Below are 19,512 nucleotides of genomic sequence, written 5' to 3'. Positions count from 1 at the left end.
CCCCAAGAGACTCATGGGCTCCCTAAGACAGACTCGGATGGAACTGTGTTTTAGTCTGTTGTTGCTACAATATCCGGGGTGAACAGAGATTTTTTTTTTATGTCTCCCCAGGAGAAGTCACACAACTTAGGACAATGGTCATCATAATTTCGTTCTACTTGAAGCTCTTCAGCCCTTTCCATTGTCCTATTCTGCCATTCATTTAGGGCACTCAGGTCCTTGGGGCGCAGTGGAAACACTGGTAGGGGCTGGGCTGCTGCCACTAACCCGTTCCCCAATCTGAGTCTGGTCTCCGTGGGGCAGGATGTCTATGTCGGGCTGCAGGGAGCAGGCTTCAATGACCATCTTGTACCTGGAGAGTAAGGACAGGGAGTCAGCTGCTTGGCCTGGTCAGAGCAGGGCCTCAGTCCTTGTGTGGTCATTAGGCTGTGGCTGACAGCCCCCGTGAGTGATGGCTTTAATGCACTTCCTGCTTTGTGCAAGCAAACACCACGAGAGCGGGAAAGAGCTAAGGGCAGCGCTTACACAGCCTGGGGCAAGTCAAATATTTGAAGGATGAAATTGTATGGGAGCAAATAGGCCGAGTGAAGGATGAGGGGGGCGTGAAGCCCCTGAGCAGCGGGAAACGCGACCAGAGCTCCTGCTGGCGCACCATCTGGGAAAATCACTGCTGAGTGCTTGCAGGTGGTACTGATGGTGGCTGATCAAATATTTGCCTAGCCTGTTCTTATGCTTCTCTGGCCAGCTCTTAGCCTGAGCAGGGGCCAGCCAGCGTCCCTGGAGACTTCAGGGTTTCTTGGTGACACGTGCCCTTAGGCAGCTTTGGCTTTGAGACCCATGTCAGCTATTTACTGGCTAGCCTTGGGTAGGTTACTTAGTCTTCAGAGCCTTTTTTCCCTCCTCCGTAAAATGGGCGTAAGAGTTACTGTGTCAGGGACAAGCACAGATATGAGGAGCCTGGCACCTAGGTAACTGCTAAGTGATCAGTGGGTGCTGGCTGCCATCAAGGAGCGTCATGGTGTGTGTGGGGGGGACTAGAGCAGACAGTGGGGGAAACCCACTTCGCCCCCACTTCTGTCCCAGCTAGACAAGGCAGCAGTGCCCGCTCCCCCTCTAACACATGGGCAGGGATGCTGGAACCCGGGACATCTGGACCCTTCCCAGATGGACTAGCTGGTGCTGGCTGGACTGCAGGATGCTGGGCCGGAGCCACAGCCAGCCCTCCGCAGCCTCCCCCGGAGGCTCTTACCGCTGCTTATTGAAGGGGCTCTCGAAGGTGATGTTCTCCTCCACAGTGGCATTTAGCAGCCATGGTTTCTGTGATGCATAGGCCACAGGGCCTCTGCTCCTGGAACAAACTGGTGGTGAGGGTGAGGGTCTTCCTGGGGCTCATTCTCAGAGCTGTCAGGCCACTCAGCGGCTTAGACTGGGGCAAGAGGGCGGACATGCTGATAGTCAGGGCATGTTGCAGGAATCTGTGCTGGGTACTGTGTAACACGAGTCAAGTTCCTCCTGATGGACTCAGTCCTCCAGAAAGATCTCTACTTCCCTCCAACCCCACTTTGTGCCTCTGCCATCCCAGGGACCCACTCCGAAGCCACACACAAGGCTTTCGGGGCAGCCAGACTCGGGAGCCTCACTGACCACATGGTATACGAGGAGAGCCAGGACTTGGCTCATTTAAGAAGGAGAGTGAGGAGGGCCTTCATGACACAGGCCTTTGGAGGAAAACCTCCCTGGTCAGAGGAGCCTCTGCAGTTTCCAGCAAGGCTTGGCACAATGTTCTGAGGAAGTCCTGGAGAGCCCAAGCCTCAGGCAGTATAGGACTTCTCTCCTCCTCCCCCAGGGGCCTTCTCCAGCCCCATCTCAACCCTGAGGCAGAGAGAACCCCAAGTGTCACCAAACCAAGCAATTCCTTAGCCCGGCTTCCTTACGGCCTCGGCAGCTGCTGGGCTCTTCACAGAAGCAGAGCCGAGGAAATCACATTCAGTGTGTCGCACCTTCCAGAGCCCACCCGCCCGTTCCCACTCCCTCCACTGCAGAAGCTGCTGAGAATGACCACTCATGGTGAGCAGAGATGTGCATACTCCCAGGCCGGAGTGGAGCACAGAGCTCCTCCTGCAGCCACAATGGCGCCACAGTCCCGGAGCCTCGGAGAAAGCCTGCCAGCCAGGCAGGTATGGTCAGCACAGGTACCTAGCATCCGAGTCAGCCGCCGTCTCCCGCTCTGGGCTGCTGAAGTGGAGAAGAGACACAGGTCAGGCTCTCCTGATGGTCTGGTCCCTCCATGGGGTTTTCTAGATCCTTCAAACTAGCCTCCTTATTCTGCAAGCCCCTGGCACCCAGCCTGCAGCCACATATGAGGTACTAGACTGTCCTTGAACTCACGGACCTTGAAAATGAGATCACAGGCTCACCCCACCAGGCCTGGGATGAGCACAAAGCACTGTCACAGCTAAGGTTTTTTGTTTGTTTTTTTTTTCCTTCATCAGAACTGCATGGCTTAGCTCATGCTTCCTGAGAACATGTGACAGGGCAACTGTAGACTCATTCTTAGGATCCCCACCCACAGAGCGCACCACCCCACCCATGCCAACCCCGTCCCGAGGCAGTACCTGGGGTCCTCTCCCTCGCTGTCTGCAAGGCTGCTGGGTCAAACAGAGAGATCAACACCAGTTACTCCCACTGCTTTCCAGCACAGCGTCACAGGAGTCCCTACTCCCCCCCCCCCAGGTGGCGGCCTTGCTGCAGAACTGACTCGTCTGGATCTCAGCACCTGGCTGAGGACCCTCCGGGCAGCGCAGGCTCAGCTGGCGCCCCTGGCATAGTCCTGGGGCAGCACCAAGGCTGGGTGGGCACCAAGGTGGTTTCCCACCAGGGACAACTGAACTCAGGGAAGGAGCGGGACTTTGCCACCACAGTCTCCATCGCTGCACACTGGGCTTCTCACGCTGCGGACTCTGAGAGTGGCTCAGAAATAACCGCAGCAACCGTCTTTAAGAAGTGGAAAGTATCAGCGAGCATGACAAGCAGTTCAGACCTGGGGTTTTCTCGAGTCTGTGAGTGCAGGGAGGGGAATCCTCCCACAGTGAGAGGCACCTTCGGAATCAGGAATCTGAATCGTGGGGCCCAGGTTTTCTGTGGTCTTTCTCCTGTCCCCGCTCAGCACCTCTCAACCTTCCACCGATGGAATGTGACTTGTGACACACACACAAGGAAAAAACCAACCATCTCTGTATTCGTGCTTGATGCCTACAGTTCCTAAATTAGTAGTAGTAGTATTTTTAGACAAGGCCTCCACGCAGCCCAGACTGACCTCAGATTTGCTCCGTAGCTAAAGATGACCCTGACTTCCTGGTCTTCCTGCTCCAGCCCATCGGGCACTGGGACTACGGACCCAAACCTCTGCACCCACTTATCTTATTTTAATAACAGTGAAGGCAGCCGTCACTTATTGAGCTTTTAGAAGTACTGATAAGCACTGTAACAGAATGGTCACTTAATTTCTTAATATTTCTTTATTTACTTTTATGTATGGGTATTTAGCCTTCGTCTATTTAGCATGTGTGTGCCTGCTAACCCCAGAGGTCAGCAGAGGGCGCCCTATCCCTGGAACTGGAGTTACACATGTGACAGACAGGAGCTGTCCTGGGGGTGCTGGGAATTGTACCTGGGTCTTCTGGAAGAGCAGCTCTTAACTTTGGAACCATCTTTCCAAGCTTAGAACGTACCAGATAACCAGATAACTTAGAATGTACCAGATAACCACACTGAGTTGTTTTGATTTCTCAATTCCATTTGCCCATATATCTGGGCTCTGAGGGGCTGGGTAACTTATTTAAAGTCCCACAGTCTGACAATGACAAGAGCCTGCTCTGGGTCAGGACCAAGTGAGGTTGTGACACATTTGTCATCAACAGTCCCCGGCCCTGTCCCCTGGGTTTTGTGGTCCCTGTCCATCCTCCCAACCCCGAACCTATCGAGGTGATCCACAGTTCCTAGGCAGACCACTGATGAGCTGACAAGCACCTGCTCTGTGGCCGTGGCCACAGTTTCTCTCGGAAGACTTCCTCTAAGGTAGCAAAGGTCGTGGTCTGCATCTCTATGGCCTCTCCCAGGACTTATCACCCCTTCCCCCCGTAGCCCTGACTCAGCCCTGATCATGTTGCTCTGTTAGCTCTCTAATGGACTTCCTTGTTCTCCATCAGCGCCTGTGTGCCCAGTGGGATTTAAAGGCAGGAAGATCATCTTTTCCAGCCCCCACGGTGCTTAGCGCGTGACAGATCTGTACTATATGGAGTTTGTCTTTCTGGGTCTGGGACACCTCACCCAAGGTGATGCTTTCTAGTCCCACCCATTGCCTGTAAATGGCACGATTTCCTTGTTTCTAATAGCTGAGTGGTATTCCATTGTGTAAATGTACCATGTACCACAGTTCACATCTGGGTTGTTTCCAGTTTCTGGCTACTACAAATAAACCTGCCATGAACATAGTTGAGCAAGTGTCCTTGTGGTACGGTGGAGCACCTTCTGGGAATATGCCCAGGAGTGGTATAGCTCGGTCCTGAGGTAGAGCTATTCACTTAAAAATGGATATTAGCCGTATAGTACAGGATAACCATGCTACAATACGCAGACCCAAAGAAGCTGAGTATCAAGGAGGCCCAAGGGAGGATGCTTTAATCTCACTCAGAAGGGGAAAGAACGGATGCTGAAAGTGGATGAAGGGAGGGAACTGGGTGGGAGAGAGGGTGGGGAGCGGAACGAGGGTGGGGATCAGATGGGGGAGAGCACAGGTGGGAGGCGAGAGGGCTGGGAGAGAGAAGGGAAACCGAGGGGAGAGGAAATCTCTGAGACAAGCTGGAGACCTGAGACAGAGTAGGCTCTTGGGAGGATATGGGGGTGGCTCTAGCTGAGACTCCTAGCTGTGGGGAACATGGAAACTGGGGGGCCAACTCCTAGGCAGGCGAGACCTCCAGTGCAGGGAGGGGGACACCAGCCTACCCAGAAACCTTAAATCCCAAATTTACCCTGCCTATAGGATGTACAGGGATAAAGATGAAGCAGAGAATGAAGGAATGGCCAGCCGACGCCTGGCCCAACCTGAGACCCACTCCACGGGAGAGAGCCAACTCCTGACACTATTAATGATACTCTGCTATGATTGTAGACGGGAGCCTAGCACGACTCTCCTCTGAGAGGCTCCACCCTGCTGCAGAACAAAACAGATACTGAGAGAGACCCACAGCCAAACATTAGACAGAGCTAGGGGGATCTTGTGGAGGAGTAGGGGGAAGGATAGAAGGTCCCAGAGCAGACAAATCCCCTCAAAATGACCAACAGAGTCAACTAACCTAGGCCCGTAGGAGCTTACAGAGACTGAAGCACCAAGCAAAGAGCATGCATGGACTGGACCTAGATCCATAACACATGTAACTGACGGGCAGCATGGTCTTCATGTGAGTCCCCCAGCAACAAGGGGAGCGTGGGTCATATCTGACATGGACTCTGTTGCCTGCTCTTGGGTCACTTTCCCCTAGCTCGACTGCCTTGTCTGACCTCAATAGAAGAGGATGTACTAAGTCCTGATGTGACTTGACGGGCCTGGGTGGGTTTGTGGGGGGGGGCTCCTCCTTTTTTCTGAGGAGAAGGGAAGGGCTTGAGGGGGAAGAGGGTGGGAAGGTGGGACTGGGATGACAGGAGGGAGGGGGCTGTGATCAGGATGTAAAATGAGTATTTTTAAAAATTAAAAATAAAGATTTAAAGATGAAAAATGAAGTTTGTTAACAGGCTTACTAATCCTTAGGGAAGAGGGAGAGAAGGAGTGAGTAAGTGAGTGAGTGAGAGAGCGAGGGTTGAGTTCTTGCTGGTGGCCATTTCTATGCACAGTGCCAAGGAGTTTGCACTCAGTACGGTCTCACCCTACAACTGCATCCTGTTCCCACGTTACAGCTGAGCACACTGAGGCTCTCTGGGTTGGAGAAGAGGCTCTGTGGGACAGAGTCAAAGAGGAGAAGCTGGAGAGCTGAGCAGGGTTCACCTCTTTCTACTGTAGCTTGGGGCCTGGCAGGGCCTCACTAAGACCTTGTGTATATAAACTATGGAGTAGTACACGTGGCCAGCACCTTCTTCTCACTGCTGGAGTGTGTGCTGGCATGCACCTGTGCATGTGTTTTGTATGTACTTCTTCTTGCGGGCCTGTCTCATGCTGCTGCACGCAGCTAGGGGCCAGAGGTCCTAAGGTTCCTCAGTTGCCCTCCACCTTGTGTTTTGAGACAGGGACTCCTGCAAACTGGAGTTCACTGTCCAGCAAAGCCCAGGAACGCACGCGCCTGCCTCCTGAGTGCTGCTAGGACAGAGAACCCCTCGCTGCCCCCGACAGCAGGCGGCTGCTGAGCAAGTCTCTCTGCGGTCCCCTCCTCTCTGGGCCTGCACTCCGCATGCCAAGCTACACAAAGCCTGGCCTGCAGGGGCTCACAGTCGGATGGGTGAATCTGACAGACAAAAGGCAGAGACCCCCGAGAAAGGGAGGGGGAACCAAAGAGTTAGAGAATTTTGAGGAAGCTATTCAAATGTACGAAATGAAAAAGATGGTAACTTGGGAGGTGAGATAGGACATGTGTTTAGCTTCTTTATACTTGCGCATCTTTCCTAATTGAAGCTGCATCTAACTTTTATTTTTAATGATGTGTATTTGTGTGTCTGTGTACATGGGTACAGTTTCCTAGGAAGTCTAGGAGAGGGCGTTGGATCCCCAGGAACGAGAGTTCCAGCAGTTGTGAGCTTCCCTATATGGCTGCTGGGAACAGAACTTAGGTCCTCTGAGCGGTAACTGCTGAGCCATTCCTCCAGCCCCTAATGCTTCTCTTTTTGGAATTACAATATATACACACACACACACACACACACACACACACAATATGGGATGAGTGGTACTAGGGACTGAATCCAGGCCTCAACGGCCCCATCCCTACTTTTGGGATGAGGTCTTGCTGAGTTGCCCTGACTGTTTTTGAACTCACAGGCCTTGAAAATGGGATCACAGACTCACTCACCAGGTCTGACAGAAAATGTAATTTTTAAAAGTCATTTGGAAGAGGAAGGCATGAGGCACATTTCGTTGAAGTCGGATGAGCTGAACCTTGATGGGTGGGAAGGACCAAGGGACAGATAGGGAAGGAGGGTATGGTAGAGAGGGACATAGCACATGGAGACAGGCAGTGAGGAGGTGTGAAGACAGCCGTACGCCGTGCGAAGCCCCTTACTGAGGAGTCCCTGTTTCCTTTCCACTGGGCACACAGAAGGCACAGATGGCACAGTGTGAGAGAAAGCTTTCTCAGCCCAGCACACGGGGAGGAGCTGGGGTGAGGGGGGTGAGGGGATGCCCTTTCTGCCCAGTGCAGGCAGCGGGGGAACCAAGCGCCCCAATGGGCATTGTATTCTGAATATAAAACGTTCCCCACAGGCTCAGGTACCAAACACTGGGTCCCCATTTGGGAGTTCTGTTTGGGGAGGCCGTAGAGGCCTTGCTGGAAGCAGGATCTAGCTGGAGGCAGTAGCTCACTAGGTTGAGACCTGTAACTGTCTTGTCCTTGCCCTCTTTGCCCTCTCTCTCCCTCTGCTTCCTGTCCGCCATGAAGCTGCCTGCTCTCTCACCCTTCCTCAGCACCCATGAGGTATGCCTCACTCGACTCAACTGAGCCAAAGGCTGTGGATTTTGCTTGTTTGTTTTAAAGGCAGTCTCACTGTGTGGCCCTGGCTGACTTGGAACTTGCTGTGTTGACCAGGCTGGCTCAAGCTCACAGAGATCCAAAGGGTTGTATCCATGAGCCAGAACAATTTGTTCTCCTGCCTTAAACTATTTCCTCAGGTATTGATTACAGTGGTGCAGAGTAACTCAGAGCCCCAGCTTTCGTTCAAGACCCCGTCAATGAAATAACGGGGGCGAGGAGGAAAGTGACGTGGAGGTTAGGACTCCCAGAGCTCTAAACTCCACTGTCTCTCCCTCCCACAGCCCCCTGCGCTGTCAGTGCCAAGGCAGAAAAAGGCAGGGTATGTTTCACTGCCTTAAAGGAGGAAAGTAAGTTCCAGGAAGCTGGCGTTACCTGCCCACGGCCTCAGAGCAAGGGAGTGGCCCAGCCAGAACTCAAGAGGCCACCTGGTTCCCAAGCCTGGCTGGCCCTATCTAATTCTCCTGTCCACTGGCCACTTCCAGGAGACTCAGGGGACACCCAAGTCCCCAGTCTCTCCTTGGCACACTTGGATACATCTAAGAGTGGGAGTCAGGCAACTTTGAGCCAAATATCACAAATCAAAAGGCAGGCTCTGAGAAAGGCCCAGAAGCAAGGAAGGCCGTTAACGGGCATAGACAGACACACTCATAGGTCACATGTGGGTGCCTCAGCAGATGGTAGGTAGGAAGAAGGTAGCAAGGAGTCCTGGCAAAACAAGGTTTGTACTTCCTCATGGGTGGGAACTTTCTCCCCCACCCTGCACTTTCTGGAGGCCTACTTCCTGACGGTTTGGGGGACAATAGAAATTAGGCTAGTGTAGGGAGTAACGGCTTTATTCTTCACTTCCTGGGAAACGAATGGTACCTGAGTGTCTGCTAATATTGACTTTTATTAACATCTTTTCTTCTTAGAGATAACACAGAGAGTTTCAAATTCCCAGGTTGACAGTTCACTGCCCCCAGAAGCCAGGGAGAAGCTGATGACTCATGAAAGAGAGAGCGTGGGAGTCACACTTTAAATTATTTCCTCAGGTATTGAGTCCCAGCACCACGGTCTGCTCTCCATCCTGGGGGTCCTTCCACACAGTTCTATCTACCTGGAGTTACCTGGGGGCAAGGGCCAGACTTCCTTCCCTTAGTTAGATGGAGAAGCTGCCAAGATCCTGTCCTGGGCTCCTGGAGAACAGCATGGGTCCTTAAGGGGCCCAGAGCCACTCAGACCAATCACTGCACAGAGCATGAGGTGAACTCACAGGGCTGGCTCCTTCCCAAAGTGGGCGCACAAGTTAGGAGCTTGGGTTAGGGAGCAACTTGGGCAAAGGCTTGTGGGAGAGAGAAGCATTAACACAGTCCCTGGCTGTCCCTGGTTCATTCATTCGTAAACGAATTCATTTAGTAAAGTGGCTATGGATTCAGAGAGAAAAATAAAATGTGGTGCTTGTCTCCAGGGAGCTTTCGATGGCCCCTCCTGGGAGACAGGCTGGGGTACAGCATGGGGATTTTGTTCTTGGCAGGAGACACATGGCTGAATAATAACTTTATCATAATATTTATAGGGCTCTTGCTACATGCTAGGCTAATCCTCTCATCACCCCCATGGGTTAAAAGGGGAAACTGGTACAGGACGCTTATGGAATTTTCCAAAACACGCAGATCAAATCTGATCTCAGGGAGCTGGGCCGGAGCATCTGCTCCTGCCTGCTCAGCCATACTTAGCTCATTTGGTCCTGGCAGTTGCACCACCATGCTGAGCTCCATCTCCTGGGAGCGTTCTCCATGCCGCACCTCCCTAATCTCCCAGCTTCTGCCCTGTGCTCCCCGGGACTCTTTCTGGCAGCCTGGTCACCAGGGCTTGGCCTTGGTAAGGAAGATCACCCTGCCATGGCCCCTGCCTCCAGCTGAAAGGCATGCACTGTCAGGAAGGGCCTCTGGGTCAAAAGCTATTCTGTTCTTGGCGCACTTGGCAAGTGCATCACCTCTCTGAAGAACTAAGGTCCAATATCTTAGGTTCAGATCTCTTCCCAGGAATGAGAGAGGTTCAACGTACAGCTCCCATTCTTAGCTCATTGCCCCGAGATAGACATACAGGCGGAGACAGGGGTACCCCGGGATTTTGCAGGACAAATAACAGAAGCCAACAGGGTCACAGCGAGCTAGACTCTCTTGTGCAGCCATTTTAATGAGCTCCTAGCTGGCCTCCCCTTTGGTCCCCTCCCCCACTCCATCATCCTTTATCAGAAACAGCCACTTGTACGGCCCTTCAGCTCCATGTTACTTGCCATGCCCGGCACATGTAATCTACCTGGGGTTCACTTCATCAGCTCCTCCTCACCATATCCCACACACCCAGTGCTCCAGGACCCAGAGCCACGCACTTTAATGCCGGCAAGCCTTTGCCTGTGCAGCGACCTCATCTGGGGTTCTCTGGGATGCCTTCCTCTTCCACCCCTGCCGTTACCCATCCTCAAGGCACTTCCCAGTGGGCCTCCCCCAGCTCAGCCACAGGCTTCCTTGATCTCTGGGTTCTCTGCTGGCACACTGATTTTCTTGCCTTCCCTATTCTGTTTTTCAAGACAGGTTTCTCTGTAGCCCTGGCTGTCCTGGAACTCACTCTGCAGACCAGGCTGGCCTTGAACCCAGAGATCCGCCTGCCTCTGCCTCCCTAGTGCTGAGATTAAGCAAGAAGACAAGTCTTAAGTATTGTTGCATTCCTGTTGCTACGCACAGTCTGGCATCACAGATCAGCATATTTGGGGTGAGTTAATGTGTTGGTATGAAGAAGCCAGAGCCTGAATTGATCCAGAAATGGGTTCTCACAGCCACCTAGGGATGGCTATGATTAACCTGTTTTGCCTCAAGGGAGCTGGGCCATGGAGGAGAGCAAGGCAGATTCTGAGGAACAAGAATCCTGGCTCCAGTCCTCCAGTCTGAGGACTGGTAATAATACTTTGCTGATAGCCATGCATCTGTAGAATTGTGCAAAGAGCCGGGCACCCCACACAGCAAGGGCTGAATGGTCACTAGTAAAGACAGTATGAGAAAAACAACAGCACTCAAGTGCCCACTCGGTGCTCACAGGCATCCAGTAAATGAGTGGTGCATGCTCCGCAGAGACGGATGAGGGAGAGAGGCAAACGTTACCTGTTCCAGAAGACGGCCCCCGAGACCTTCTGCATCTCCCCCAGGGTGGCGAGGAGGAGCGAGGACTTGCCGCAGCCCACCTGCCCCACAATCATGGTCAGCTGGCCTGTGGCAACGGAGGGCAGCAGGGGAGAGTGCTGGGCGGAGCCTGAGCAACTCTCACCCCCTCCCCGGCCTGGAATCCCCACGAAATCCCTTTTCCCCCCAGTTTTCCCTTCTGGAGTTGCCCGAGTTCTTCTCTGGCCTCCCAGGCCCGCCCCCCACTCCTGACACCCCTGCTCCCCCCGCACCGCTCCCTCATGGGAACACAGCTCCCTGCAGTCCCTCTAATAGCCACCCTGGCTCCTACCCATGGCCCTCTGCCTCCGGGCTGATGGGAGCACGCCCGTGTTCAGAACCTCCATTTCTGTAATCCTTCTAGACTCCTCAAGTCTGACACCTGCTAAACCATCACTGGCAACAGATGGTCTGACATCATGGTGTCACTGTCTTGCGCTGACATTGGGTGTGGTAGCCTCTGTCTAGAATTCAGACCTCAGAACGCCCAGCTAGGCAGCAGAGGGCAGGTGCTCGGCAAACCCTGATTTGGCTTTTCCTCTCTGTCTAGGACATGCAGCCACATCTGGAGGGGGTCTGGAGGGGTGAGTTGGGTCATACCTCGGGGGATACGGATTGTGATGTTGGACAGAGTGGGGATTCCATCAGGGGTCCAGGTGAAGAAGCCTCCGATGATCTATCGTCCACCCCCGCCACAGTGCAGAGGACGACAGAAAGGCAAGCGGGTTTTCAGTGTGGAGTGCCCCTGCCTGCCCTCCCCCGTGAAGATCAGTGGATCCTACTTCTAAGCCCCGCAGCGCTTCCCGGGCAGGGCAGTGGGGGCTGAGTCCTGCCGAGGCACCAAGGAGAGAGTAAGGGGGCGTCCCCTGCTGTTGGCCTCGTCTCCCCCTGGCAGGTGGTAGGGGAGGGCTTTTGTACAGAGGACTCAGAACCCAGGTTTTGAGGGTGTTAGGCTTCTCCTGGAAGATGGCGCTGAGGCTGGGTTAGGGTTGAGGACTCACCTGGACACAGAAATTCTCGGCATCCCCATCCATGCTGGGGGCCAGCCTCTGCAGCGGGCCCAAGAGGTCCCGAACCTCTTCCCGGGCTGGGCGCTTGCGGTTCACGACCTTCAGGGGCTGTGGATGGGGGAGAGGTGAGGCGCCCCCTTCTGGGGGAAATGTGAAGGCCAGCGCAGGACTCGGATGAAAGGTTGGCAGTGTCAGGGGGAGGTTCACACTTACCATTGCCTGATACTTGCCGGCTTGGCCTTGGGGGGCAGGCTCTCTCGGGGCACACTGCTCCTCACGGATCTCTGCACTGGACAGGAACTCACTCAGCTTTTGCACGCTGCAGAGGAAACAAAGACATACCCTTCACCCCTAGGGGCAGGAGAGGGGAGGGGAGGAGGTGTGCGCTGAGAAAACAGCTCTTGGTGAGTGCTGGTTCTAAGTGTGTCCCATTCGGTCTGTGCTGCCCAGAAGCCGAGCAGTGGGCAACTGGTCCTAAGGACTGAACTCCGGTCACCGGGCTTGGCACTAAGCCATATGGACACCCCTCCCCTCACCGCTTCTTTTTTCTGTTGCTTTTTTTGGAGGCAGGGTCTCAAGTAGCCCAGGTTAGCCCCAAACTTCCTAGTGTAGCTAGGGACAGCTTTGAATTCCGGATCCTCCTGCCTCGGCTTCTCTACTTTCTGGGGTGACAGGTGTGCAATGCACACCCAGGCTTATATAACATTTATATTTTACAGCGATGGGGATGAATCCAGGCCTTGCCTATGCTGGGTGAGCATACTGGCTTGAGTTAACACTCCACAGCCCCTGAGACTTAAAGAAGTTTGACTGGCCATCTGGAATAGTCTGGATTGGCGGCACCTTTGTTTCGTTTGGGTCGGTTTTATGTTAAAGATGGTTAGTTGCATGTTAGGGCTCAGAACGTTTGGGTTTTATTGGTTAAACCACTCAAGTTAAGGTTGGCTAGATCAAGATCACTTGGGATTAAGACCAATTATTCGGAATGGCTAGTGTCTGGGGAGCATGAACTCCATGCCAGACACCATGTTAATTGCTATGTGAGCATCATAGTTTTCCCCATTACACTCAGAAGAGGCCCAGATCTCAGAAAGGTGTGTCCTGTGAAGGACAGCTCCGGGATATCCTTGCCTGGACCCCTCTCTCACCTCACTAGGGCTTTGACAGTGGACCGAACCACACTAGACAGTAGGAACAGCGGCGTGACCAGGATGTGGAAGAGAGAGAGGGAGGCAAAGGCCACGGAGGGTGAGAAGTCCGTCTCTTTGAAGAAGCTGACATGGCCCACGAAAGTCTGTGGATAAAGGCATTGGGAGGAGGCGGTGACTCAGGGTGTGGGTCCCCTTACCCCCCCCCCCCCACACACCGGAAGCCACGGCCCTGGAAAGAAGGCTTGAGAGATGATCAGGACTGTGGGGAATCTTTCAGTTAGAGACAGTCATCTTCCTTAGTCACCCCATGGAAATGTCCCCAGAAATCATGCTGGCAGTGGGGCTGCTGCCTTCCAGTCCCTCCCCTCTGTGCCAAGAATACGCAGGGAGGAGCCCCAGAGCTGAACCTGCTCCTGCTCCAATTAGAACTCAGCCTGGAGAAAAAGAGTTGCTACAGTGTGGCCTCCCTGTTCTCTCCCCGGCTACCTGGCTGGTTCTGCAGCAGTTCCCAGAGTCCCGGCCAGGAATCCACTCAATAAATCACACTGAAAATGAATTTCCAAGCATGCCTTGCAGCCCGCACTTTCAGGCTGTGTGGGAATGCCGGCCTCAGGGGAAATAATGATATCTTTTAAAGGAACCTCCACTCTGGAGCAGACACAGAGGGGAGGCTGGGGTGGGGTGGGGGGCTCCGGGGACCCCGCCTTGCTGTAGGCCACGTGGCCTGCCTCCACAGCAAGGCTTGTGCATAACTTTGGTCAGAGGCACATCGTGTCCACGATACAGGAGCTGTGCGAGGCATGTTCCTAAAGCTAAAAAAGCAGGTTACACAACTGTGTGTGCGACACAGTCCTATTTCTGTAGAAGTGACATATCGTTTGCTTTAAAAAGGGGGAGAAAGAAACGCCCTGACGATGCTGTACAGGCTGTGGAGGACTCACCTCCATTTTCACCCCTCTCCTGACCTCCCCATCACTTTCACAACAGATGTCTCACTTTTATGTGTTAATGCATAGCCATTTAAAATTTTCATAAACCACAATGCTGCCCCTCCTCTTCTTGTGTGGTGCTGGCCTGGAGTTCAGGCGCCCTGCGTACTAGACAAATACTCTACCGACTGAGCCTCAGGCCCGGCCCCGATAGTATTTGTAAAAGGCTTCATTCTTTTATTCTGTCTTGTGTACCCCAGGGCCTGAGGCAGAGGCCCTGTCTGTGTGGGGTGCGGGCACAACTTTTGAGGTCCTTGTGTACAACGGTGGGACCTGGACGGCGCTGCACCTGTCCCCCCGCCCAGCCCCGTGCAGAGGAGAAAGGTGTACTTACGATGAGGACGGCGGCAATGGGGATGGCTGTGTTCATGAATACTGTGGAGGAAGCACAAGGTGAGGTCAGGGAGGAGGGAGAGGACAGAGCGCGGCCAGGGTGGCTGCCGCCAGCGTGGCGAGCGCATCTGTGGAGAAGGCACAGATCCTTCCCTGCTTCCCCGGGGCTTCCTGTTCCCCTCCCCGGGCCCTGGCTTCTGCCCTGTGAAGAAGCGGCAGAGGAAGCTCCACGGTGGGACCGGCTGCACAGCTGCAGCGCCGAGCAGCTGGAGCCTCAGGCTGTTCCTCCCTGTACCTAGAGAGCCTGCAGGACCCTGTGCGGTGCAGATGCTTTCTAGACTGGGCAGGATTTCAGACTCCTTCAGACTAGAGACTGAGGGCACAAATCGGGGTCTTCCTTAGATCTAGGGCTTGGACGCCATGCTCAGGGTGGGTAGCTGCTCTCTGACATGGCGGCTTCTTCCTCTTTCTGCTACAAGTCCAGCCTCAGGGGCGGAGGTGCTGGCTCAATGGGTAATGCCACCAATCCTGACAGCCAGAGGTCAATCCCTGGAGCCCACCAGGTACAGAGACAGAATGGGTTCCTACAGCTTGTCCTCTCACGTGTGCCATGGCATGTGCGTGTACATGTGTGCATGTGTGAGCACACACACACACTAATTAACTAATGAAGAAAATTCAAAGTGTGGGCTCAGGCTCTCTTTCACCCTTCTGTCATTCTTTCAGGCAAGCCTAAGGACAGGAGTCGGGGAGGCTGGTTCTGAATTACCCAGATTAAAGCCCAAAGACCAGGACGCAGGGGGCTGTAGCCAAGGCCAAGGGCTTAGTTCCTGCATGGGTCCTGTCTGCTAAACAGCAAAGTCTTTGAAACTCTGAAGTCCAGATGCTGCCTGGCCATCTCCTTACTTCGAGAACCCTGCAGCAGCTAGTTCCCAGAGATGTCTGGAGCTGTAGCCACTGCCTCAGAGACTCCCAACCTGGAAGGGCATGCAAGGTCCTTGCAGTCAAGGGGGGCAAATACTGTTCTCCCAGGAAGCCCCTGACTTGCTGGGAAGACAAGCAAGTTCCTGGTGGAGTTATCAAGCAGGTAGGAAAGAGATTTCTATCTTCTCTGAGGGGATTTTTTAACGTGGAAGGGGAAATGGCAAAGCCCTGCTATTACCGCTGAAGCCCTTCAGTGGTGGTAATCTTCCTGCAAGTCTCCAAGGCATTTAATCAATACCAGTATTAACCACGACCATGTTTCAACTGCCCGCTACAGTGCCACCACCCTGCTGGAGGCTTATCTCAGGAGGAGTAGAAACATTACTGGTTACAGCCACTTACCAGAGAGTCTGGGATAGGCTACAGTGTAGCCAGGCCTGCGGGGAAACACTCACCTGTCAGGCCTGCACCCTTGACAGTATGGAGGGTCTGGGATAGGCTACAGTGTAGCCATGCCTGCGGGGAAACACTCACCTGTCAGGCCTGCACCCTTGACTGTCAGCAGCCACATCGCCACACACCTGTTTTGGCATGGCTCCTGCCCACGGAGCCTGTTATTCCAAGGTGCCGTCTGGAGAGGAACAGAGGCCTCTCTTCTGCCCCGTCCAGTCCATCAAGACAAGGCTAAGGTGAAGGGCTCAGTGGCAGAGGCACCCGTGCCTCACCCTCTCAGTCCTGCCTCAATCCACCAGCCCTCCGTCCACACAGAAACCCGCTGTGATGTGGATCAGGGATTGACACAACTCACAGAGAAAACAATCTAGTGCTATGAATCCAGAGTGACAGAGAAGTCGCAACCTGCTGACCCTGCACTCCGCCTCCCGAACATTTATCCCGAATAATCACTCAAGAGAAAGGGAGGCTATCATGCCAGCAAGGTGGGGACAGCCTTGGCACGGTCACCACAAAACACAGCTCCAGCTGTAGCAACAGACCACCCAGAACGAGGCAGGCTGCAAACTCCTGGCGGGGGAGGGGCACCTTAGTAAGTGAACAGCTCTGGGGACACTTGGCAGGCAGAAAGTGTGTGATAACTGACATTTTATTCTAATGCAGTTTCCCCCCTGGTCAGGATTTTTAAAATATGTGTACTTTTCTGTTTTATTGTCTTTATTTTTAGAGATGCCTGGACTCCTTTGAGGAAAAGACAAGCTATAAATACATAAAAAATGAACATTTCAGAGCTGATGCAGCAATGTGGAGCCTGCTGGTGACAGAATTAATTTCTGTGTCGTGCTGGCTGCTGCAGGAGAAGACGAGAATGTGATTTTCCAGTTCCCTCCCCCCCAGGGATGACCACTGCTGGAAGTTCTGGGTCCCCTTAGGTGTGGGAGCTGGGGGGTGGGGCTGCTGCACTTCAGCCGCTCACCCTCAGAAGATCCTGTCAACACCCAGGGGGGAATGTGCTCGCCTGGGGGTGTCAGTGCTGCAGACTGGGGTGAGGGGGCTCTGTCCTTCTCTAGGTATGGCGGGCAATGGGGGGGTAGGCAGCAGGAAGGCAATGGTTGCGGGCCCACTTTCCTGGGCCACACACAAGTGTGAAGTGGATGGCAGAACGGTGTATGCTCTGGTTTGCTATGATTGTTAACTTAAGTCACCCAGGAGGAGGGGGCCTCCACTGAAGGGCCGTCCAGATCAGAGGCTGCGGCCTCCTCTGTGAGAGACTGTCTGGACTGATGATCCGCCCACTGTGGGCGGCACCATCCGTAGGCACAGGGGCGAGGCTGCTAAGAAACGAGCTGAGCACGAAACAAGCTGAACAAGAGCAGGCAGCAAGCTAACAGTGCCCCCATGGTTCCTGCCTTTTCTGTGATGGACAGTGACCTGAAAGTGTGAGCAAAATGCATCCTTTCTTCTCCTAGCTGGCCTTGGGTCATGGTATTTACTAAAGTAGCAGAAAGCTAACTAGAACAGTGTGTGTGTGTATGTGTGTGTGTGTGTGTGTGTGTGTATGTGTGATTTCTGGCTGAGACAGGGTCTCATGTGTTTTCAGGCTGACTTTGAATGCACTGTGTAACTGAAGATGACTTTGAACTCCTGGACTTCCTATCTCTATGTCACAAGTGTGAGGACTGCAGGTGTGTGTCACTACACCTAGCTCATTAGCGAAGAGGCCTGAAAAGCCACTATAAAAGTGAGGTCCACCTGCAATGGTATAGAGGCATGGCCATTGCAAAAAGTTCCTCTCTCTCAATTCAGCAATTACTTTTCAGCATCCTTCCCTCGCTATAGTTTTGCCCTGAGCTGACCTTCGTGCTAGCTTTCTCCACTCCCATCTCAGAGAAGAAACCCACCCAGGCCACGGCAGACCCAGTCCCACTCCCCTGGCTCTGTCCGAGGAATGTACTCTAGCCTTGTGGGTACCAGTCTGGCACTGTAATACCAGAAGCTTTTCATTTCCTAAGTTACTATAAATATTTCAGGACTCATGTGCCAGGGAGGCACAGCGGCCATTCGTGCCCTGGTTAACCCCAGCTTTGCCTCCTGTGCGGGGGAGGGCAGGGGGTAGGCACTCAGCCTGGTCCTGGTGGCAAGCTGTGCCAGGAGGAAGGGGAATGTGTTTTGAAGTACATGGGGGCTGTTTTCCATTCTGTCTGATGCCAGCAGAGTAGAGAGGGAAGCCCGGGCCTGGTACCCCAATGCTGGGGAGACAGGAGTATCAGAAGGCCCCAGCAGGACTGACTTCTGCTCCTCCTCAGCCAGCCTCCTGCCAAACCAGGTCAGGATGCACACCAGTGGCCCTCTGCACTGACTGGCAGAGGGAAGGGCAAGTGATGAAGGAGGGGAGCTGGAGAAAGGAGGGGCCAGGAGCTGGGAGTGGTACACACCTGGAATCCCAGAAGACAGAAGCAGGAAGGCTCACAGTTCAAGGCTATCCTCGGCTACATTGCAAGTTCCGGGCCAGTAAGAAAGGCTCTCACAAAGACAAAGGCACAAACAAGAACAACACAAAAGGCTTATGCTTCCACTGAGGAAATAGAGGGAGACAGGCAGTGCGGGGCATGTGGAGGGCCACCGTGCTGCTTCCTGTGGACACTTGTCCCCAGTCCTCACACATGTCGGAGCTGATTTCCAGCTTTTGATTTCCAAGACACAGCCGGAGACCTTCGCATTGCCTGTCTGGGGTCCAGACCCCTGAGCACAGAGCCCTGGGAGAGATGGCAATCATGTCTTTAGGCTACCTAAGCTCTTTCCCAGCTCCCTGCCCCAGGGGTAAGCCTGGCCGCTGACACACCGTTTTTTCAGAGTTGTTCTCGTTCTACTGAAAAGGCTGTCCTGGAACCCACCATCATTTTCCCCACCTCAAAGCCGTGGGTAACTCATGGTTATCCCGGGGAAACCACTAAGGGCGCCACCTCCAGCGTCCTCACATCCACCCCCCCTAAGACTCCTAACTTTTAGGGGCCCCTTCCGCTCTGTCAATCACTGCACTGTTGCATGGCGGGCTTCCCTATGAACAGCACCTGGCTAGGGCCAGCATGTCTTCTCACCCTGTGCCAAACACAAGGCCTGGCATCTAGGAGACCGTAAGTAAGTAAGACGGCCAAGAAGTGCTAGAAAGAAAAAAAAGCCACGGGCAGGGCCAGGCCAGAAACACAGGAGACGGGGCGCCCGGGGCTGACCTCGTGGCTCTAACACGCGCACAGCCGTGCTGGTGGTCATAGCCAATGAGCCCTGAGACTGTGAGTTGTGCCCACCCCTTCCTCATGCTCAGGGCTCCAGCACAGCTCAGCACAGAGAGCGCTGGCATGCCTGCGCGTGGACTGCGGCATTTTTGGCTGGCTGATTGTCACTCCTCTGCGAAGTGCTGGATACGGATGTTCCCAGATCTCGATTAGCTCCTCTCCCCCTAGGAGCTGCCAGGACACCAGAACTCTTGGTGACCCTGTCAGTGAAACCATCACAAATATCAGAAAGAATCATGTCTGCCCCACAGCCTGCCTGCAGGGTGTGTATACAACCAGACTAGACACCCATCCAGAATCCCAGGATGGGCCTATCTGGAAACAAACACCCGGCTCTTTCACGTACCCCATGCTGGCACCAGGGGCAGGAACATGAGATTCCCATTAGCTCAGCCTAATGTCCTGTGCCTTGATCCCTGGAAACAGAAG

The 19,512-nt window shown here is 53.9% G+C and overlaps 1 protein-coding gene across 4 annotated transcripts in view; it reads right to left on the bottom strand.

Moving 5' to 3' along the window:
• Positions 1–19,512, bottom strand: part of Abcc8 (ATP binding cassette subfamily C member 8) — a 67,470-nt gene that overhangs the window by 17,694 nt on the left and 30,264 nt on the right. For 2 of the 4 annotated variants that reach the window (XM_060378791.1, XM_060378800.1), the window contains exons 11-19: positions 14,415–14,455; positions 13,089–13,234; positions 11,932–12,259; positions 11,531–11,606; positions 10,874–10,979; positions 2,616–2,645; positions 2,197–2,235; positions 1,250–1,348; positions 268–352 (exon numbers count right to left, since the gene is read on the bottom strand). In XM_060378791.1, coding sequence (XP_060234774.1) covers positions 268–352; positions 1,250–1,348; positions 2,197–2,235; positions 2,616–2,645; positions 10,874–10,979; positions 11,531–11,606; positions 11,932–12,259; positions 13,089–13,234; positions 14,415–14,455 — 950 coding nt within the window. Of the gene's footprint in view, positions 1–267; positions 353–1,249; positions 1,349–2,196; positions 2,236–2,615; positions 2,649–10,873; positions 10,980–11,530; positions 11,607–11,931; positions 12,260–13,088; positions 13,235–14,414; positions 14,456–19,512 lie in introns of all 4 variants that reach the window. The other 2 variants (XM_021640376.2, XM_021640378.2) reach the window with 2 other exon arrangements.

The sequence above is a fragment of the Meriones unguiculatus genome, chromosome 1 (genome assembly GCF_030254825.1).
Source record: "Meriones unguiculatus strain TT.TT164.6M chromosome 1, Bangor_MerUng_6.1, whole genome shotgun sequence".
Taxonomy (NCBI): domain Eukaryota; kingdom Metazoa; phylum Chordata; class Mammalia; order Rodentia; family Muridae; genus Meriones; species Meriones unguiculatus.
Note: the sequence above shows the minus strand (reverse complement) of the source record. Positions and strands in the feature narration are given on the sequence as shown.